The sequence below is a fragment of the Acomys minous genome, assembly GCF_964271855.1.
Source record: "Acomys minous genome assembly, chromosome: 12".
Lineage (NCBI taxonomy): Eukaryota > Metazoa > Chordata > Mammalia > Rodentia > Muridae > Acomys > Acomys minous.
The window spans coordinates 2,076,126-2,098,004 of NC_140493.1; the positions used below are offsets into that span (position 1 = coordinate 2,076,126).

Below are 21,879 nucleotides of genomic sequence, written 5' to 3' on the forward strand. Positions count from 1 at the left end.
AAGGACATCAGGAGGTCTCAAGATGCCTCTCCCAGAGCCTCTTCCTGCCCACTCCCACTGGTGACTCCTGTTGAGTCACTGGTGACTGTCACTCCCATTGCCCCCTCCCTGCTCTCCAGCCCTGGTGGCCCTGTGCTTCCTGCTTCCTTTGTTGCTCTTCCTCCATCTCAGTCACTCGGCGCTCTCTACAGCATACTGTGCCCCACCCACACTGAGAGTGGGCCTCTCCCTGGGCACTAGAGTAGGTCTGGGGGGACCGGGAGCTGAATTAGATAACAGGCAGTCAGAGCTGCCTCTGACCCCCAGCAGGATCCCCTACTCCCCACATCCAGAAGAGAGGCGTGGCCTCCCCATTCCCTATAACTGCCCCAGCCCAGTCATGCTAACCTCTTCCTGTAGCCCTCCACGGCCTCCCATACAAGGCTGAACTCACAGGCCGGCCTCCCGCTGTCCGTCTCTCTGAGCTCTCAGTCTCCCTCCTCAGCAGTTTGATGTAGCCACTGAGCACCGGTTCCGTGTTGCTCTCTCACACTTGCCACTTGGTCCCCAGCACCTTGTTCTGCTGCTCCAGGAAACACACCGGCCATTCAGGGGGAGCTAGGGCGGACGCCAGCTCCCGTACAGCTCTCTGCCCCTGCCCTGAAGCAACCTGTGAGTTGTCGAAGGTCGTGATCATGCCCGACGTGATTTCCCTCTCACCCGTCACCCTTCCCAGAAAAAAAAAAGTGCACACTCCACAGCCTTATACCCGTCCTACAGAACGAGTGAACTGTGCACACCAGACCCAGAGGTGTCCACTCACTAATCCTTCACTGGGACCTCCAGTGTGACCTGGAGCACAGTCTGGCCACCGGAACTACTGTGGTGGAGCTGAGGACTGATGACGCAGGTGGGCAAAGGGCAGTCATGGGGTCATCAGAAAGCAAATAATAAAGATGTAGGGGCAGTGAAAGTGACCCTCATGCCTGTAGGTAGAAATGCAAATAAGCCCGTTCACCTTGGTAGTCAGTACGGAGGGTCCAGTGGTGTGACACAGCTGTGCCATTCACTGACTCACTGCCGAGACATTTGCATTTTCTGCTCAGGACCACCAAACGTGCAGGTGTCTGCTGGTGGGTGCAGGGGTGAGAACACGTGAGATGTGGCAACAGGGTTACTGCTTTGCAGATCAAGCTGCTTTGCGCTGAGTCTAGACAGCACCCAGGGGGTGTCATGTGCACCTGGGGCTAAAGGACCTATCCTGCGTGAGGTCCTGAGAAAAGAGGTGGCTCCACCTCAGCCTGGAGCTGGCTGAGGTAACTCACTTATCTCTCTGAGCCAACTCCCAATCAGCTAGTCCCTGGAGTTGGGGGTCATCAGAAGAGAGCATCCCCCGAGGAAGGGGACTTGGGGGCACCTATAAGTCCCTGCGACTGGTTGGCCGGGCCACAGACTCACAATTTCTAAGGATGAAGTTGCCTTATCAAGATGCTGGGGTACCTACAGAGTAAGCCGGAATCTTGGCTGAGGGGCTGAGACTGGGGGAAGGAGTTGGTGGCTTCATGTGAGCCTGGGCTTGCAGTCAAGACCCAAGTCAGAGCACACGGCGGCTTTAAGAGCTGAGCATCGGCCTCCCCACCATACAAGGAGATCTCTGACAGCTGAGCCTGAAAGTTGATCTTACCAGCACCCAGCAGTAAGAGTGCTGACATGGGACCAAACACTCAGGATGCGGGGGGGGGGGGGGGGGGGGCGGCACCAACGGGAATGAACCCCAGAATGATGGCCTAGTGGTGCTATGAAGTCTAGAAGCCCCCACCGAGGGAGGCTGTTACCCTCACAGCTGCCTCCGCCACAGCAGAGTCCCACTCCACACTCGCACCCCAGATTCAATACAGGCTGAAAGCCTTGGGGAGGAAGCCAGGCCCTGGGTGCTGTGAGCAGGCAGTGGGGCAGCAGGGGCATGGCTAGTGTGAGGAGAAGGAAGGGGTCTAAGTGGCAGGCACTCCCAGCTGAGATTTTTGCCTCTGGTTTCTGGAGTGGGGTTACGCTGCTACCTAAGAGTGCCTGCTACAGTACAGACACCGCCGTTTTAACATCCAGTGTCGCTCTTCTGCACGACTCTGAGTGTATCCCAAGGTCATCTTGTGACTCTGTACCAAGTTATGGCCTCTCGGGGCATGTGTTAGCCGTCCTTCTGATGGGTACGACAGAACAGATGATAGGATCCAGGGAGGCGAGGTTCGATCTACTCAGGGCTCGGAGAATACAGTTTGTAATGGTGGGGAAGGCCTGGTGGTGGAGTGGCCAGTCTGTGGATGCTGGAACCAGATGGAGGTCTCAGGCATGGATGCTGGAGCCAGCTGGAGGTCTCAGGAGATGGGTGCTGGAGCCAGCTGGAGGTCTCAGGCATGGATGCTGGAGCCAGAGGAGGTCATGGGTGATACTGGAGCCAGAATGAGGTCTCAGGCGATGGATGCTGGAGCCAGATGGAGGTCACAGGCGGTAGATGCTGGAGCCAGATGGAGGTAATGGGTGATACTGGAGCCAGATGGAGGTCATGGGTGATGGATGCTGGAGCCAGAGGAGGTCATGGGTGATACTGGAGCCATCTGGAGGTCTCAGGCGATGGGTGCTGGAGCCAGCTGGAGGTCACAGGCGGTGGATGCTGGAGCCAGCTGGAGTTCACAGGTGCCAGGAAGCTGAAAGAATGGGCTAGATCCAGGATGTGCCTGGAGCCAGATGGAGCCAGATGGAGGTCATGGGTGATGGATGCTGGAGCCAGCTGGAGGTCACAGGTGCCAGGAAGCTGAAAGAATGGGCTAGATCCAGGATGTGCCTATAGCCATGAAGGCCCACCCTCCATTTCCTCCAGCTATCTCCATCTCCCAAAGGTCCCAATGATACTAGTTAGTGATACAGTGATTTACTACATAAATCAGCAGTTACATTTCACCTTCATCCTGTAACAGGAGGCATTCACTGAGGCCTGTGTCCAAAGCAGTAACCAAAAGTAGCCCTCTGCTGCTCAGGCCACAAGACAGGCAGGGCAAACTATCTCAGGCCCCACTGCTCCTCGAGAACACTGGCTGGCCCAGACAGCACCCAGAGGAATTTCAGGTGCCTTCGAGGCCCTAAGACCCACCCTGAGAGGTCCTGAGGAAAACAGGCTAGGGAGGCCCTTAAGGGACATGGACACGGCCAAGGTGTGTCCCCAAAGATGTGGAGAGCAACTGATGGAGCAAGAACGGGGACTGAGTTTGGGCTCTTTGTGAGGCCTGCTTCCAGGCTGGCCCCATGACCAGAACATTCCTGTCGGGGATCTTACAGGAACAGAGGGGCGTTGGAGGCAGGATGGAGTCGGGGAAAACCTTTTCCATGGCCTTTTACTGACTCCCTCAAGGAGCTCCCTAGCTACACTGCGCTTCCACTCAACAGACCCACCTGAACCCACATCCGCACTGCAATCTTTCACCCTCACCTCCTGCCCCCATCCCCCACCCTCCCGCTCCCACACCCCGCCCCCTACACCCCCTGCAGAGTGAGTGCAGGAAAGCTCTGTGAAGTCATCCGTAATAGCCTTTGAAAAGCTACAACAGGATTACTTCAATGCTTCCACTAGAGGGCGCCCTCAGCCAGAGCCAGTTTCCAAAGACACCACATGCGGAAACCGGCTGTCTACATGAAGCCCTCCCAGGTTGAAGAACCTGAGAAATGGCTTGACAGGCTCTTTCCTATGTGGTTTCTTTTCCCCAGAGGCATCCCTGCATGTACTGACCTCATGGGAACCAACCTCGGCATCAAGAAGCCACCACCCATGCCCAACACTCCAAACTACAAAACAGCTCAAGCTTCCCTCCCCCAGCCTACGAGAGTCTTAGCTGCCACAAAGTCCCCTTCCAAGCTGGGATGGGTCCCCAGGATGGCCCCCAGCCTCTCTAACGGCCTCCAAGGCGCCTCCCACCTGCTTTCCAGGTCTCCTTTGGACATGGCAGAGAGCCAAGTGGACTGTTCTCCTCGTCCTCTGCCTAGGGCTGTCTATGTTGCCTTGCGCCTTCCTTCCTCTCCCTTCTCGGCCCCAGAGAAAGCCTCTGCAACATGTAGGATGCATTCATCACTGTGAAGTAAGTGGTGATGGCACTTCAGTGCATATATGGCGTCCATGTAAGGGAGCTGTCCCCAGCTCCTGCCCTGTCCCCAGCCCCTGCCCTGTCCCCAGCTCCTGCCCTGTCCCCAGCCCCTGCCCTGTCCCCAGCTCCTGCCCTGTCCCCAGCTCCTGCCCTGTCCCCAGCTCCTGCCCTGTCCCCAGCTCCTGCCCTGTCCCCAGCTCCTGCCCTGTCCCCAGCCCCTGCCCTGTCCCCAGCTCCTGCCCTGTCCCCAGCTCCTGCCCTGTCCCCAGCTCCTGCCCTGTCCCCAGCTCCTGCCTTGTCCCCAGCCCCTGCCCTGTCCCCAGCTCCTGCCCTGTCCCCAGCCCCTGCCCTGTCCCCAGCTCCTGCCCTGTCCCCAGCTCCTGCCCTGTCCCCAGCCCCTGCCCTGTCCCCAGCTCCTGCCCTGTCCCCAGCTCCTGCCCTGTCCCCAGCCCCTGCCCTGTCCCCAGCTCCTGCCCTGTCCCCAGCTCCTGCCCTGTCCCCAGCTCCTGCCCTGTCCCCAGCTCCTGCCCTGTCCCCAGCCCCTGCCCTGTCCCCAGCCCCTGCCCTGTCCCCAGCTCCTGCCCTGTCCCCAGCTCCTGCCCTGTCCCCAGCTCCTGCCCTGTCCCCAGCTCCTGCCCTGTCCCCAGCTCCTGCCCTGTCCTCAGCTCCTACCCTGTCCCCAGCTCCTGCCCTGTCCCCAGCCCCTGCCCTGTCCCCAGCTCCTGCCCTGTCCCCAGCTCCTGCCCTGTCCCCAGCTCCTGCCCTGTCCCCAGCTCCTGCCCTGTCCCCAGCTCCTGCCCTGTCCCCAGCTCCTGCCCTGTCCCCAGCTCCTGCCCTGTCCCCAGCCCCTGCCCTGTCCCCAGCTCCTGCCCTGTCCCCAGCCCCTGCCCTGTCCCCAGCTCCTGCCCTGTCCCCAGCTCCTGCCCTGTCCCCAGCCCCTGCCCTGTCCCCAGCTCCTGCCCTGTCCCCAGCCCCTGCCCTGTCCCCAGCTCCTGCCCTGTCCCCAGCCCCTGCCCTGTCCCCAGCCCCTGCCCTGTCCCCAGCTCCTGCCCTGTCCCCAGCCCCTGCCCTGTCCCCAGCTCCTGCCCTGTCCCCAGCTCCTGCCCTGTCCCCAGCCCCTGCCCTGTCCCCAGCTCCTGCCCTGTCCCCAGCTCCTGCCCTGTCCCCAGCTCCTGCCCTGTCCCCAGCTCCTGCCCTGTCCCCAGCTCCTGCCCTGTCCTCAGCTCCTACCCTGTCCCCAGCTCCTGCCCTGTCCCCAGCCCCTGCCCTGTCCCCAGCTCCTGCCCTGTCCCCAGCTCCTGCCCTGTCCCCAGCTCCTGCCCTGTCCCCAGCCCCTGCCCTGTCCCCAGCTCCTGCCCTGTCCCCAGCTCCTGCCCTGTCCCCAGCTCCTGCCCTGTCCCCAGCTCCTGCCCTGTCCCCAGCCCCTGCCCTGTCCCCAGCTCCTGCCCTGTCCCCAGCCCCTGCCCTGTCCCCAGCTCCTGCCCTGTCCCCAGCTCCTGCCCTGTCCCCAGCTCCTGCCCTGTCCCCAGCTCCTGCCCTGTCCCCAGCCCCTGCCCTGTCCCCAGCCCCTGCCCTGTCCCCAGCTCCTGCCCTGTCCCCAGCCCCTGCCCTGTCCCCAGCTCCTGCCCTGTCCCCAGCTCCTGCCCTGTCCCCAGCTCCTGCCCTGTCCCCAGCTCCTGCCCTGTCCCCAGCTCCTGCCCTGTCCTCAGCTCCTACCCTGTCCCCAGCTCCTGCCCTGTCCCCAGCCCCTGCCCTGTCCCCAGCTCCTGCCCTGTCCCCAGCTCCTGCCCTGTCCCCAGCTCCTGCCCTGTCCTCAGCTCCTACCCTGTCCCCAGCTCCTGCCCTGTCCCCAGCTCCTGCCCTGTCCCCAGCTCCTGCCCTGTCCCCAGCCCCTGCCCTGTCCCCAGCTCCTGCCCTGTCCCCAGCTCCTGCCCTGTCCCCAGCTCCTGCCCTGTCCCCAGCTCCTGCCCTGTCCCCAGCTCCTGCCCTGTCCCCAGCTCCTGCCCTGTCCTCAGCTCCTACCCTGTCCCCAGCTCCTGCCCTGTCCCCAGCTCCTGCCCTGTCCCCAGCTCCTGCCCTGTCCCCAGCTCCTACCCTGCCTTTCAAACCTCAGCACTATATATGTTGTAAGTGCATCAACTTTGTCACATGACCTCTGGCCACCTTCTCCCTTCACACCTTCTGCCATGTCATGGATTTATTACCCTGTACACATCCGGGGCCAATCCATGGCAGCCGAGGTCACCTCCCACTTCCTTCTGTAGAAACAATGCCACTGCGAACAACCTTGTCCTTGTAGGAGTGTTATTCTCAAATATGAAGTCTCAAGAGTGGGGTTGATGCGTGTGTCAATCTACTATCACATGACTGACTGCTTTACTGCAACAAAATGTCTGAGGCCAGGGAGAAATAAAGAGAGCTTTTCAGCTTGTTATTTTGAAGGCAGAGAGTCCAAGCAACGTGTGGTAAACTCTGACTGGGCGGGCCCTCAGACTGCCCCAGCACAGGGGCATAGATAGCGTCACCAGAGAGACGTGCAGCGGAGGTGGCTGAGTGATCTAGGCAGGCCGGCCATCGCCTCCGGATGCTGGGGTGGCAGGAGGCGCAGCTTCTTACACGGATGCTGGGAATTCCAGACTCAGATCCTCCCGCGTGTGCAACAAACATCTTTACCCAGTGGTCTATCTCCCAGCCCCTAATTTCCTTCCTTCTTTCTTTTTTTCCCCCTAGGAATTCCAGCATGTTCCAGCAGAGCCTTGAAAATGGGGAGATGGGTGCCACGGCTTGAGCGTGAAGTGGCCCCGACAGGCTGGTGTTTAGAACATTCAGCCCCTGGCAGGTGACATCATTGTGGACAAGGCCAGTGTCGGGCCATAGGGACGGAGCGTACGGACATAACCTAGCCTGTCTCCGTCCTGATCTCTGTTCTAGCTGAGGTGTGAACAAACAGAGACTGCCCACCCCCTCCTGAGCTCCTGTTGCCATGGATACCATGGCTCCTGTACCACACCTCTCCCATGGTGGACCGTGTTTCCTGAACAGAGACCCAAACAAATCTCTCCCCTTGGGTGGTTTCTGTGAGGCATCCAGTCACACTGACAAGAAGAGTAACTAATCCAGCCAGCGGCTCTCAGATGGCATGGACCCCAGGCTCATCCTTCCGACGTGACACCCTCAGAGCTCCACCCAGCCTAGCTACTCACCTGTAACACTCCTGGGCTTTGCTGAGATGCACTTCTTCCATCCTTCTGAACCTCAGCCTGCTGCTCTCCTCTGAGCTGCTGAGACAGGTGCACCTACTACACGGGCTTTGAAGATCTGCCTTGACAGTAGCCGCTGGCCGAGGGCATATCTGCATATTGACCCCGATGATCCCTCGAGGACAGTTGGCTTGTAGGAAATTCCTGTCTGTCGCGTGAGGGACAGAGTACTTTTGCAGTGCTGCGCAGTTGTCAAATACGTGGTGGGACCTTCCCGCACTGTGGGTTCATGGGCAGAAGGCAAAACTGGAGGCCCCACCTCTTGAGGGGTGCCTCTCTGCACTGGCATACACCAGCTGGCCAGATCATCACGGAGTCCAGCAGGCCACCACGCCATTTTACAAGTGAAGAAAGAAGCCTTTTACAACGATTAGGAACCCTTTCACAACCATGTCCAGCTCAGAGCTTGTTTCTGTATCTCCTGGCACCCAGGCTTCTCTGATTTCCCTGCAATAGCTTCCCCCAAGGAAACATCACTTCTACAGCCGGCCAGGCACCAGGTGGGTCAGCCCCAGCCCAAGCAAGCCCTTGGTCCCACAGGCCCACGTTGAACCGTTTGTGATAAGGAAACTGAAGGACAGGTGCAGAGATGTTCGCCACAGGTGTGTTTCCCAAAATTCAATTAAGAAAGGACAGGAAATAAAAGCAAAAGGCCCGTGGATACGGAGACACAAAGGTAAGAAGAAACATCCAAGCCAGAGCGTGCTGACTAACAAGCCGGGCCTTTGGGCAGATTACAACCAGGAACACAGTTAGGAGGATAGCCAGGTGGAAACCACCGGCCCAGAACAACAGGACTCAGAGGCTGGCTGGGCAAGGCCAGCAGGCAGCTTAGGCAGCTGGGCCGGGTCAGTCCAAAAGCAACTCAGGTATCAAGCCTAGGGCAGGCACAGAGCAGAAGCCACAGAGTGCAAGTAAGCCTTATGGCTCAGCCGCAGTCTCGGCCACAGCATTTATAAGGCCTGTATCCAGGCCAGGACCAACCACAGCTGGAACCCGGGAGGGAGGGGGGGGGTCAGAGGCAGCCTTGAAGCAGGAGAGCTGCCCAGGGCCCTTTGTCGGTTTCCTGTCCGTCCGTGTCTGTTTTCAGGGGCTCCCTGGTCCCAATTCCTTTGTTCTTCAGCAGTTACACGTGTGAGCTCTAATTTAGGCTTTTTGAGGTCGCTATGGCCGCCTCATAAAACCGCGGCTGTTTCTGCTGAGCCAAGGTGTGGTTCTTGGTATCTCACTAGCCCATGACACTGTCCCTTTGCAGGGCCTTGCCAGGCGCCTGCAACCACAAGCCAGTCACCCTGTAAGCATGGAGTTGGGATGGGATGGCCCTTCCCATGGCTTGGGCTGGGACCATGTAGCCCTGAGCCGGCAGAGCATGTGCCAGCTGCCGGTCTACCCAGAGAAGCCTGGGCCTTGTGCGCAGCTGGCAGGAGACTCTGTGTTGCCAACAACCCCTTGAATTTTAGGAGTCTGTGCCACAAACTCAGGTAGGAGTGACCATCACTAAGGCTCCTCCTGACCTGAGGAGGTGTTGGTGTCTACACAGAGCCCCTCAGAGGAAGGAGCCGCTTGATTCTAGCCCCAGGACTATGACAGACCAGCCAGCCAGAAAACAGTTACAGCACAGTGAGGAGGAAGAGCTTCGGGAAAGACACGCCGCCTTATACCCCAACTCATGTGACCACTGAACCAAGCCATTCCTGAGGCTCACCCTCTGCTCAGGGGAAAGAAGATCTGGGTCTTTCTTGGGCGTCTGGCAGCTATGAGCCTGCAAAGGCCCTAGCATGTCAGAAGCAGCCTGCCCCTCTCACCCTCCCTTCTGCAGCTGCAGAGATCCAGCTCCAAGCCTCAAGGCCAGCCCCACGGTGGGTCTCTCACACTAGAAGCCCTCATCCCTCCTCACCTCAGCCCGAAACTGTAGAGACCTGGGTGTGCAGAGCAGGGGAGTAGGCGTGGTCCTGCTTCCTGACAGGTTTTCCACAGCAGACAGGCTCCTCTTCATTCCAAAAGCTCCCCGTGAGATGTGCCTGGCCCACACCCCACGCTCCCCAAGGAGGTGGAGGGTAAAAGGTGAGGTGCAGGTGGGATGCGTGCAGAGCTATTTTTAGCTCAGGAGGTAGCTTGCTCAGGAAATGGTCCCATCAAAGAAGTCATCCTCAGAAGCCATCAAGGGACCTGTGCCTGGGAGGGTTTATGAGCTCGACACCCAAGTTAGGGAACCCTCATGACCTCACTATCACGTGACCTGAACGTAAGGATAGGGCCAAACTAAGACAGCATGGCTTTAAGGACAGTCCCCAAGCCCCAGCCTCGCCCCTCCCGGTGAGCTCTCTCGGGGAAGGAGTAGACCCCACTCAGGACCCTGTGGACACCACAAAGTATTTTTCCTGCTCTCCAGTGGGTGCAGGAACACCAAGATGACCACTGAGCTTGCCACTCGTACCCTGTCAGACCCCAGTTTCCAAGCCTGGACACTGAAGAGCATTCGTCCCAGTTGAGGCGTCCCCATCACCCACTGGCCGAAAACTGCTTTCCCCCAGCCCTTTGCACAGCACCCACCTCCCAAACCCCAGGTCTTGGCTGAGCCTCCATGGAGAAGCATTGAGGCTACAGCCAAGGTGACCCTCGGTGTGCACTTCCTGGGTGATGGAGGAATGAGCTAACAGTCTCCAGATCAGAGCTAGGCTACGGTGTCCGGGCTCCTCTCACTCCTGCCCCTCCCAGGCCTCAAACCCACCTTCGATTCCTCCCGGAGTCTGGAGAGCCTGTTCTCGAGCCGTGTTCCAGATCCTACCAGAAATGACTCCCGGAACTCAGAGCAGCCATATATCTGTGGCCGTGACCCGTTAGGGGTCATATACCAGCTATTCTGCCTATCGGATATTACGATTCGTGACAGTAGCAAAATTACAGTTGTGAAGTAGCAACAAAAGAATTTCACGGTTGGGGCTCACCGCAACCCGAGGAATCGTATTAAAGGGGTTCGCAGCATTGGAAAGTTGAGGGCCGCTGCTCTAAAGTCTGCGCCGAGCACTCCAAACTTGCCTTCTCCCACATCCCAGCTCTTCTCCCTGCACTGGGAAGACCCAAAGTGCAGAGGCCATGCCCTGCTCCTACACCAGTCTCTCAAGGCCCCCCTGGCCTGGCCTGCCTTGGTCAGGCTCTGTCTAAGAAGGGGCTGGAACAGGTTGACCTTGGCATTGAAGACAGAGGCCTTATCCCCCTGCCTTTTGGATAGAGGCAGACGAGGAGGTGTTAGGGACATACTCCATCACAGGGCAGGACAAAGCCAGGTCAGGTCTCCAGGATCCATAGCCCACTAGGCCCCTTCCAGAAGAGGCTTCCAAGAGCATGCAGCAAGGAATCTCCTGGCTCTTCCCCACCAGAGACCAAAGGAGGGGCAGAGACCCGGAGGAAGCTTGTGAAGATCTTTGAAGATGAAACAGGCCTGTGGCCAAGGATTGTTGACACAACCACACTAGGAGGCAAGCGAGTTGGAGCTTAAGAGGCCAGGCGCTGTGAAGCCAATAAAATGTAGCTGTTGTCTCTTCTTGGGCCCCTTTTAAAGCCAGCTGCGGCGGGCATATAAAAGGGCCTTCAGTGACCCAGGAAACACACGGCCTCGGCTCCAAACCCTGTCCACTTCTCTCCTCCTCTCAAGTGCCGTCCTTTCCTCCGCCATGACCTGTGGCTTCCCAACTGGAAACTTCAGCTGCGCCTCAGCCTGTGGGCCCAGGCCAGGACGCTGCTGCATCTCCGCAGCTCCCTACAGGGGCATCTCCTGCTACCGAGGACTCTCAGGGGGCTTCGGCAGCCGCAGCGTCTGCGGGGCCTTCCGCTCTGGCTCCTGCGGACGCAGCTTCGGGTACCGCTCTGGGGGCATCTGCGGGCCCAGCCCCCCCTGCATCACCACCGTCTCTGTCAACGAGAGCCTGCTCACGCCCCTCAACCTGGAGATCGACCCCAACGCGCAGTGCGTGAAGCATGAGGAGAAGGAGCAGATCAAGTGCCTCAACAGCAGGTTCGCGGCCTTCATCGACAAGGTGGGTGTCCCGGGTCAGACCCTTCCCTGGAGCCCGGTGTGTGCATGGCCAAGGCTGGGCACTGAGGGGGAGGCAGAGTGAGAACATACCTACAGACCCCCCAAGACTGAAGGGGCTCAGACAGACAGAGACTAGAAGCAAGCCTTTCAGTCTGACGTGGGAAAACAACCTGAAAGCACCCTCAGAAATAGGAGCAGGACCTACAGAGCCCTCCAGTGTGTGAGACCAAGTGGGTGCTCCCCCAGGAAGGCCGGTGTTCCCCACCCCACCCCCACCCTGCGTCAAGGGCAGGGGGAGAAACCGTGAAGACTTCCTGAAAGCTTTACTCACAGCGCCATTTTCATCCATGTAGCCACTGGGGCGGCGTGCTCCGGGCAAGCCAGTGCACTGGAGCACAGCATGCAGGCCTGAGCTGTAGTCACAGCCCGGGTCCTCAGGGCCTTATGGGAAGGCACAGTCTGAGCTCCACAGACACCTCCTGCAGAGCCAGGGTGAACTCTGCAGCCTTCTTCAGAGAATCAGGCATCCATATTTAGCCCAGGCTCTAACACCGGGACAGAAGGCTCCAAGTGGCTGTCCAGTGCTGGCGCGTAGGAGACACCAGAGCTGGCGTGAGGGAACTTACCAAGGATATGGCAAGGTTATTACGCAAAGGCATCTGGGAGTGGAGTACCTGGTGTGTAGGGAGGAATAGCACGCAGCTTGGGACCTAATTGTCTAATTATCGTGGGGAGATAAGGTCTCTGCCCGACGATGGTCTCTCCTTGAAGTCAGCCATGTTCGAGGGCCTTCAGTCCCACACTTGAGCACCAGAGTGGATCAGGAGCCATTTCTGCACATACATCCCAGGTGCCTGTTGTTCTAATCACGCCTCTCTGCACCTTATTAAAAGTTGCTTTGGCTGCCCCACCCTGCAGAGGGCTCTAAGTGCCTTATCCAAGGTCATAAACTGAGAAGAGGCAAAGGAGCCTGGACTGATTTAAGCACTTTCAGTGACACCAGGTGTCACCGAAGTTAGCTCTCGGGAAGGAGTTCCAGGTTACTGCCTGGATTTACCCCCAGTGTAGCTATAGAAAGATGAGATGTCAACCAGGGAGGACATATACTGGTGCTGTGCACACGCGCAAGCACACATGCACGTACACACACGCTCACTCCTGCTCTCTGATCCTGCAAGAGCCCCATCCTCAGACTTTAATTCTGGGTGACAGGTGCGCTTCCTGGAGCAGCAGAACAAGCTGCTGGAGACCAAGTGGCAGTTCTACCAGAACCGCAAGTGCTGCGAGAGCAACCTAGAGCCCCTGTTCGAGGGCTACATCGAGATGCTGAGGAAGGATGCTGAGTGTGTGGAGGCCGACAGCGGGAGACTGGCCGCAGAGCTCAACCGTGTGCAGGAGGCCATGGAGGGCCACAAGAAGAGGTAGGGCCGCTGAGGAGTCTTGGCAGGAGCTCCCTGGATACAGAAGAGCGTCTAGCCTGTGGCTGGCTCTCCGCCTGCCTATGTTAAGAAGCCTACCCCTGCCTTATGAATCAAGGAGCCCACTTCCTCTGGGCAGGACAAATTGTCATGAGCTTATTTGTGTTGCCTTGTCTCCAGAACTAGCCCTTAAGTCCCTGCATGCTGTCTGTAGTGTTCTCTCCTCCAGAATGCCCACCCACACCAAGTAGATCCCGCAGGATGCTAGCTATCAGGCCGGCACTGTGCATGCTCCCTGCCCTTGGTGGGGCATCGGCGTACAGTCAGCGGGGATGCAGGCGTGATGTGGTCGTGTATGGAGACTTTCAGTTACATGTTACACGACCATGAAGGACGGCACCGAGCCTCAAACACTTCTGCTTCTCAAACAGACCAGCCTTCCTCAGTGCTGTGTCTGCCACAGCCTCTGGCCACTGCCCGGGCCCTGAGCAGGCCTTGCCACAGAGTGATCCCATGGTTCAGCCCAGGAAGAGACAGTAGACAGGGTACTGGCCAAGGGCTCAGGGCAAAGGATGAGGGAAAAAAACCAGCCATCTCCCTCTCTCCAACCTTACACACACACACACACACACACACACACACACACACACACACACACACACACGGCCTGCCTGCTCAAGGAGTGTGTGTGTGTGTGTGTGTGTGTGTGTGTGTGTGTGTACAGATGCACACCTTTCAAATACCACTATGCAATCTCTACCCCAAAGACCCATTGTGCTCACAGGCCAGTGCCTGGAGCCTGGCCTCTCCCACATCCTTTAAGGAGGGCTAGAGTTTAGGCTGCTCTGTGGGCTGGCCTCACGGCCGAGGCCCAAGGCCATTTGAACAAGGCCTCCATTTCCTCCTGCCTCAGGTATGAAGAAGAAGTTGCACTCCGTGCCACAGCAGAGAATGAATTTGTGGCTCTAAAGAAGGTGAGTGATTGAAGCTGGTCCCCAGCCAGTTCCACCTCCTCCTGTCCCTTCTGGCCTGCCACTCAGCAGCCAGATGCCCTGAGCCCGTGGGGGAGCGAGCTTCATGGCTCTCTGCAAACCCCAACAGGACGTGGACTGCGCCTTTCTACGCAAGTCAGACCTGGAGGCCAACACAGAAGCGCTGACCCAGGAGACTGATTTCCTGCGGCAGATGTATGAAGAGGTGAGCGGGCTCTGGATGGAGTTCCCAAACCCACCAAGTACCCCTCCCATAAGGAACCGGATCTGACATATAAGCCCAGGAAGGCTGGGGAGCTTGGGTGAAGGACTGTAGAACCAGACAGATCGACTCAGGAAGAGGAAGCGGTGAATCTAGAACCACCTAATCCTTCCTGAACCAGCAGCTACCACACAGCCTTCCCGGCCCAGGTGCAGGTGGTCTAAGAGAACATCAGACCCCAGGGCACAGTCTGTCCCTAAGGAACCATCTGGATACAGCCCAGATTCTCAGGACTAAACAACTCCACAAGCAAGAACTTATGAAACACTTGCCCCTGCATCAAAGGAAGACTTAAAGTCAGGAGCTGTTGCTTCTCTGAGGGGCAGGAACCCCGCTACAAGTATGACAGGCAGCTCCAGGAGAGTCCCAGGGATTGCAGGCGTGGCAGGTGAGGGAAAACACAGACAACCTGGCTCTCTACTCCTGCAGGAGATCCGCGTCCTCCACTCCCACATCTCAGACACCTCCGTCATCGTCAAGATGGACAACAGCCGGGACCTGAACATGGACTGCGTCATAGCTGAGATCAAGGCTCAATATGATGACATTGCCAGCCGCAGCCGGGCAGAGGCCGAGTCCTGGTACCGCACCAAGGTGAGTGAGAGGTCAGGACATCTGTCCTCAGATGCAACAGGGGCAAGGACTCTGGGCTCTGTCAGAAGAGGCTTCTTGCACCCCAAGGATGGCAAGAAGATTGCAGACAGCCCTGGGGTTGAGGAGGCAGCCCAGGCTGAGCACTGTGCTTCTTGCACACTCGGCTGGCAGTGTGCTCAGCGGGTCTCTGTTGCATCCTGCGCCTCAAGGGCTTCTCTGCTTCCCCCATCCCCAGTGCGAGGAGATGAAGGCCACGGTGATCCGGCACGGGGAGACCCTGCGCCGCACCAGGGAGGAGATGAACGAGCTGAACCGCACGATCCAGAGGCTGACGGCCGAGATCGAGAACGCCAAGTGCCAGGTGTGTACGGGTCAGCTGTGCTGGGACCAGAGAGGCTGGATGCCTCCTCAGGGCCACACGCCCACACTGTCTATTTGTTGTTTGAGGGTGGGCGTGTTTCCCAGCTGGTAGCAGACTGTATCTAGGTACTACATAGAGAGAGGCAGGGACCATCGGCTACCTCATTCTCTTCTGTGTCCCCAGAACACCAAGCTGGAGGGCGCTGTGACCCAGTCTGAGCAGCAGGGAGAGGCCGCCCTGGCTGATGCCCGCTGCAAGCTGGCTGAGCTGGAGGCTGCCCTGCAGAAGGCCAAGCAGGACATGGCCTGCCTGCTCAAGGAGTACCAGGAGGTGATGAACTCCAAGCTGGGGCTGGACATTGAGATCGCCACCTACAAGCGCCTGCTGGAGGGCGAGGAACAGAGGTGGGTCTTGTAGCTTTTCCCTCTCCACTATCTTGGAAGTTTTTTTCTTCCTTAACTCACCTGTTTCCCACCCTACACACCTCAGTTTCAGCCCCAAGAACCTGCAGAAGGCACAACCATTTCTCAGTGGAGCCCAGTGCTCTTGAACTGGCCTTAGGTGGCCTCATCAGTCAAGCCATTGTCACCACAGGGCCAGAGCTCCGGCCATCATAGGATCCTGCTAGGATTAGAACCAAGTGCCCTATCTCTGGGTCAGAACTCCCTTGGGTCCTTACCCTTGGCTCTTCCAAGGTGGGCATCTTGCTTAGGTTCTTGGGGTCTCTCCCTGGCTTAGAACTGCTGGCCAACTTCTGCCCCTGGCCCCGTGCTCAGGAGGAGGCGCTGTGCTCAGGAGGCCGCCTTCATTGCTGTGTGTTGCTGTGAGCACAGAGCCAGAGGAACAGTACTGGTGGGCAAGGCTCTCATGGATTCAGAGGGTCCGGGCCCATCAGAGCAAAGAGAGCGTGGCAAAGCTGCTCAGGTCACAGCAGTTGCCACGGCAACAGACCAAGCAGGATGGAGAGCCAGAAGCCTTTGAAGTCTCACTTCTGGTGACCTTCTTGTCCCAGCTCCACCCCACCTCCTAAAATTCCACAGCCTCCCTAAACAGCACCTGCAGTCAGAGGCCAACCCTTCAAAGCACAAGCCTGTGGGGGGGTCGTCTCCTCCTAAAGCTGGGCTTATCCAAGCCTGTGAGGGACTCTGGTCAGGCTGCACAGCGCAGAGGCAGCTGAATGCCTGCCAATCTGAAGCCTGCCCAGTATAGCTTGCCCTGTAGGCCACAACCACCACAAAGCAAAGCAAAACGAGACAAAAAAGCACATTTTTCCGAGTGACACAAGGATGAATAAGAATGAGAACGGGCGCCTGAGGGAAAACTGACGATCCGCCCCGCCCTGACGCCTTCTCTCTTCTCTCTGCCTTTCCTCCACTCAGGCTGTGCGAAGGTGTTGGAGCTGTGAATGTCTGTAAGTATGTCGAACGAGCCCTGAAAGGAAGCTGTACACTAGGGCCAAGTGTTCCCCGGGTGTGACATTCAGACCCTGGTCAACTTTTATTAACAACTCCCAAGTCAAAAGAAGTAGGGATGCTCACGCAGAGGTTAGCGCCCAGGATGACATGGGTGACAAAGGGGAAAGACGTCACCCCACGAGACCTCAGAAGTCACCTGCTATATATCGTCTGCCTCATAGAAGCAAGGAGCCAGGCCCACAAAGGGAATGTTCTAGAGCAGAAACACACCCATTAACTCAGGCCTCCCGGTTCCCATAGGAGGCCTCTCTGCACAGCTTACAAATTAGAGCCGAGGGCTCTTTGTAGCCTTCCCTGAAGGATTGGACCAAGGGAAGGGGCAGGCAGGGGTGGCCACCATCCAGGTTTGAAGGCCCCTTCTGTCGTTTTCACAGGTGTCAGCAGCTCCCGTGGTGGAGTTGTATCCGGGGACCTGTGTGTGTCTGGCTCAAGGCCCGTGACAGGCAGCGTCTGCAGTGCCCCATGCAGCGGGAACGTGGCGGTGAGCACTGGCCTGTGTGCGCCCTGTGGAACTGGTTCCTGTTACCAGGGGAGGTTTTAGGGGTCAAGAGGGAGCCAGGAAGTGGCCTGACCAACAAAGCTGAGCATGATAGCCTTGAGATCTGCTGCCCTTGTGTTCTGAGAATACACTCCCCATCCCCAGCAGCTGCCCTTTTGTCCAGCTACCTGCTTGCTGGCAAGGGGCTTGCTGCTGATAGATCATCCTCCTGCCTCAGCTGCAGGCCTGGAGGTGCCCAGCTCTGCTTCCAGTGCCTCTGGCCTCTAGGCGCTGTGTGCAATAAACTGTGTGCCTACTCTCAGTTGTGTAGAGTGCTGTGCTTCCTTCAGCTGAGCTCCTACTGTCACCCAGGCCTTGGTGATATGGCATAAGGACTGGGGCCGGTGTGGCATGTCCTTATGGTGGGCATCTATGGGGTCTGTTCCCAGTTAGAATTGCCTCCTCATCCCCACCGGGCAGAGCTCAAAGCACAGGTTGCCTATATCACATTTACTAGGCCATGTGGATTTGGGTGTGTCCCAGTGTTGCCCACCAGTCACAGAGAGATGTGACCCCTGACACCCGTTTTCCCCAAACACACACCCTGTCTTCATTCCCAGTAGACTTCCCAGTCAACCCCTGTGGTCGGTACAGCAAGACAGATAGGCTTCTTCCTCCAGCTAGTCCCAAAGGAAACCAGAGGCCACAGCTCTGCTGAAAGGCAGGGTGCTCTGTGTGTGTGTGTGTGTGTGTGTGTGTGTGTGTGTGTGTGTGTGTGTGTGTGTCTGGGTCTGTGTATTTCTAACCCCCTTCCACCCACACCCTATTTTTTCTCCCACATACATTCACTCTCCCTGTACCCCTAATACCACACACACACACACACACACACACACACACACACACACACAGATACATCATCATGGCAACAAGTATCAGAAGGGCCACTTTGTGTTACTCTGGACCCCACTCCCCACCGCCATCGCCACCTCTCTGCCTTGTTCCCAGCACCCATCCCCAACACTAGGATGGCCGCTCTGTTCTTCTTAGCCTGACCTCACTGGTCCCAGGATGCTCTAGAATAGAAGACTCAGAAAAGCTCTGAGCTTAGGCTAGAGGAACCAACCTTAAATGTCCTCCAGCCCCACTCTCTAAGCCTTGGCCCTCTGAGGTCCACACCAAGCTCCATGTCACCTTCTCTCCTCCACGCCTTGGCCTTTAGGTTTCTCCTGCCTCATAGGCTCTCACTCCTCCCATGGGCATCACTGGTTGGCTCATCCCCCTCACCCTGCAGCCTGACCTTGAGCATTCAGGGCCCCTCTACTTTTGTATCCTGACCCTGGACCACTGCACCAGTCTCCACCTTAGCTTCTTCCACTGCGGTTGGTCCTGCCTGGTTCTGCCTAAGGCCAGAATCCTGCGTCCTTCACTGGCCTTATGGCTGAGCAGCAGGTCCCATGCCCACACCCCACGGCCTCGGCCCTTGAACCCTGCCTCTCCTGGCATCCTCCATCTTCTCCTTGCATACTTTGCCATACGCAGTGCCCTTTGAGCCACAGTCCTGGCCAGCATCCCTCCTGGCCTAGGCTGCCCTTGGATTCAGCCACCAGAATTGTCTTCGTCTTCCTCCCAAAGAGCTTTCTAGCGTACTTTCTTCCCTCCCTGTCCCCACTCCCGCCACAAAACCATAGAACAAATGTTTGTGTCTTTCAGTAAGTTCAGAATTTATTGAATAACAATAAATTAATTAGCTATATCAGTATTTTTGACTGCAATTTACCTTGCAATTCTGATTGCCTACTGGCAGTCACAATTGGTTGGTTGGCTAGTTGGCTGGCTGTTTTTGGTTTTTGGTGTTTTGTTTTGTTTTGTTTTGTTTTGTTTTGTTTTGTTTTGTTTGAGACAGGGTCTTGTGGCATCCAGACTGATCTCCAACTCACTATGATGCCAAAGTTGGCCTTGAACTCCTGATTCTCCTCCCCCTACTTCCTGAATGCTCGGATTATATGTATATACCACCAAACCTCAAGCTTCAGGCTCTTTTTATTTTGATAATAGATACTAATGTTGCTCCTTGGATAACACAACACATTCACATGTAAGTAACAAAGTGGCTAGAGAGGACTTAAGGAGGCCACAGAGCTCTTACTGAAGGCAGGAAACTGACACAAATGCAGGTAGCTATGGATGGTCAAGTAGGACAAAAAAGAAGCCAGCAGGAGAGCCAGTGGAAGGGCAGAGCCAGCCCCAGCTGCCAGCGGTCCAGCCGGGTGAGGTCCTAGGCCACGCCTGCATGCACAGAGCGGCCTTCACTGTTCTTGGTGTGTTGGATAAGTTCACAGTCCTGGCTTTTCCAATGTATTTTAATCTGCTCATGTGTCCGTGCGGTCCTTGTCTACTCTGACAGCAGCATGGGTAACGTCTTAAGCTCACATGAACGAGCTCTTTAACCAGTGTGCACCTGGTGACACATGCCAGAAAGTTGATGGTGTCTTCACACATACATGAGAGGCAGAGTTAAGGGCCTGCTTTGTCATTTCCGCTCAAATTGAGCCAACTTCTGCCTTGTAAAATGGAATCGCCCAGTGCAAGGCTTAGCATGAAAACCACTATTTTACACAGCTCAGAGCAGGGTGAGGCTTGCTCACACCACACAGAAACCACCACAGAACGCAAGTCCCATCTTCCACGGCTCCCTCTGCCCTCCAAGTGGCCTCAAGCTCTCTAAAAGACTGGAGAAGTCCCCCACTCTGGCTCTGACCCACCACTCAGAGCCTTTCAGGTCTCAGCTCGGAGGATTCCCCAGAGTCACAGGCCCTGCCCAACCTAACAAATGTTGAGCTGACAGGCTGGGAGCTCCAGGATGCCTCTCCTCTATAGGGCCTCAGAGGTCAGGGACAGAAACCCCATGGGGCCCTTGTAGCTCATCCCTTCCTAGAAGCAGCTTTAGGACATCACTATTTCCTCCTGAGGACTTAAGGAGGGACCTTAAAGACAAGCAACCTCAGGAGGTGCATCACAGCATCACACAGTAGGATCCAGGGAGCCACCTTCCTCCCACCCTATCCAAGGCTGACACTCAGCTATCAGGGACTCCAGTGATGGGACTCTAGGCCCACCTCCCTGCCGCCATAGTCACCTGCTGTGTGGCTTTTCCTGGAGAGGCACGAGACAATGTCTGCATATTCACCCGGGGGCGGGGGGTGGGAACCAAAAAAAATAATATCACTAAGTCCACTCAAGGAACCAATGGGTTTGTAGAATTCCATGCATGCAGGAGTGTGGGTGACTCAAAGGCAGCTGCATCATAAAAGAGCCCTCCCACCCCACAGCATGGATGTGACTCACACACAGAGCAGCATCCTGGAGCTCCCCACCCAGTCCCCTGCCAGTTCTGCCCTTATCACCTTGGACAGGGCCTATGAAGCTGGGGATCCCCTGAGCCTGCATCTTCACTGTCTTCCTGGGTCTTGTGGGTCTCCCTTCTCCTTCTTGGAAAGGGAGCATTTGAGTTGGGCAGCCCTGGGCCTTCCCAGGATGGGAGGAAAGGGAACTTGACAGAAGATCACTAGCCAGGCACAGACAGACGTCATGTTGAAGCTGAGACCTTAAGGAGAGGCAAGAGCCACCAAAGACTTATAGGCCCCCAAGTTCACTCAGGTAAAGAGAGCAGTCATCTCATGCCAGGTGTGGTGACTCATGTTCGTAATCGAAGAACTCAGGAAGCTGAGGCAGGAGGATTATCATGGCTTTGAGACTAGCCTGAGCCACATTGTGAGAGAAAGAGGGAGACAGAGAGAGAGAGAGGAAGAGATGGAGGGAGAGAGAGACAGGGGGAACGAAGGAGAGAGGAAGGGAGGAAAGAAGGGAGGGAGGGAGGGAGGGAGGGAGGGAGGGAGGAAGAAAAAGGGAGAGATAGGCAGAGACAGACTTGAGTCTTTTACTTCTCCAAGCATGAGATTCCTGGAGAATACCCATCTCTCTGGGAACAATGTTTCAATAGCCTGACAGCGAAAGGAGGGGCACAAGTCTCTTTAGTGGATCTTCATGACTGCTAGGATCCTTACAAGGTGTCATGGCAACAGTAACCAAAAGGATGAAGACCAAGTCCCCGCCCCCATCATTTAACTCTGCACAGTATCCCACATTTTATCTGTCTTCCTAATTAATCCTCCTGAGGAAACCGTCTTCAAATAAGGCCCCCAACAATGTTGCCCTCCTCTAGGCACAGCCATTCCCAGCACAGAAAGGCCTCAAGACCCAGCCTCTTGACTTGGGGCTGGTGCCTACACTCCGTTTGCCAGCGAGGGCCCCTCTAGGCTTCTGGATCCTGGCTCTGTGAGGACTGGAAGCCATGAAAGAGAAGAGAGGGTCCTGACTATCATCCTATCCGAGCTGACCGGCTGCCAGCACCAAATGCCAACCACCTCAGAGAAGGCATTTAGGACTGTGCAGCCGCTGGAAGCTTGTGTCGCTATCATAAAGGAAAGTGGCACCTGCTACCTCCATGAAAAATCGTGATTTAAGCAACTGCCTTTGGGAGGTTTGGTTATGATGTAAGAGCCAAGTACCCGGAAATGAAGTGCTTTGGAACAAAAGCTGTTGGCTTTGGGACTTGACTTCAGGCTGAGGTCAGATGTCCCCAGGAAGGTGTCTGGGGAAGAGCCAATTATGTGAGGTGATGAACATTAGTACCTGGGGAGCAGATGGGATGCTCCTCCTGTCTGTGTTCCCTCCCCCTCCCCCTCCTCTTCCCCCTCTCTCTGGAAGCTAGGGATTCATACACAGGAAGTATATTAGGCTTTTTGACACCATGGCACAAATGTCTCAGAGAAGCTATGTGAGAAAGGAAGCAGTCACTTTGGCTCAGTGCTGCAGGCTTTTCCATCTATCA

At 56.9% G+C, this 21,879-nt stretch overlaps 1 protein-coding gene and 1 long non-coding RNA gene across 4 annotated transcripts; one reads left to right on the top strand and one right to left on the bottom strand.

The window, feature by feature from the left end:
- Positions 1-2,577: 2,577 nt before the first annotated feature.
- Positions 2,578-9,548, bottom strand: LOC311579293. 3 transcript variants are annotated; one of them, XR_014773104.1, is made up of 5 exons: positions 9,267-9,548; positions 7,313-7,588; positions 6,314-6,502; positions 3,944-4,096; positions 2,578-2,681 (listed from the first exon to the last, which is right to left on the bottom strand). It is a non-coding gene; the product is annotated as an uncharacterized lncRNA (long non-coding RNA). The 3 variants fall into 3 exon arrangements; XR_014773105.1 differs by lacking the exon at positions 3,944-4,096 and having other exon boundaries at positions 9,267-9,543; XR_014773106.1 differs by lacking the exons at positions 3,944-4,096; positions 6,314-6,502 and having other exon boundaries at positions 2,584-2,788; positions 9,267-9,540.
- A 1,414-nt stretch (positions 9,549-10,962) lies between these two features.
- Positions 10,963-17,307, top strand: LOC311579270 (keratin, type II cuticular Hb1-like). The gene is made up of 9 exons (XM_084749650.1): positions 10,963-11,406; positions 12,618-12,826; positions 13,737-13,797; positions 13,925-14,020; positions 14,507-14,671; positions 14,907-15,032; positions 15,216-15,436; positions 16,412-16,443; positions 16,882-17,307. The coding sequence occupies exons 1-9, from the start codon at positions 11,044-11,046 to the stop codon at positions 17,046-17,048; spliced, it is 1,440 nt and encodes a 479-aa protein (XP_084605776.1). The 5' UTR covers positions 10,963-11,043; the 3' UTR covers positions 17,049-17,307.
- Positions 17,308-21,879: the final 4,572 nt, after the last annotated feature.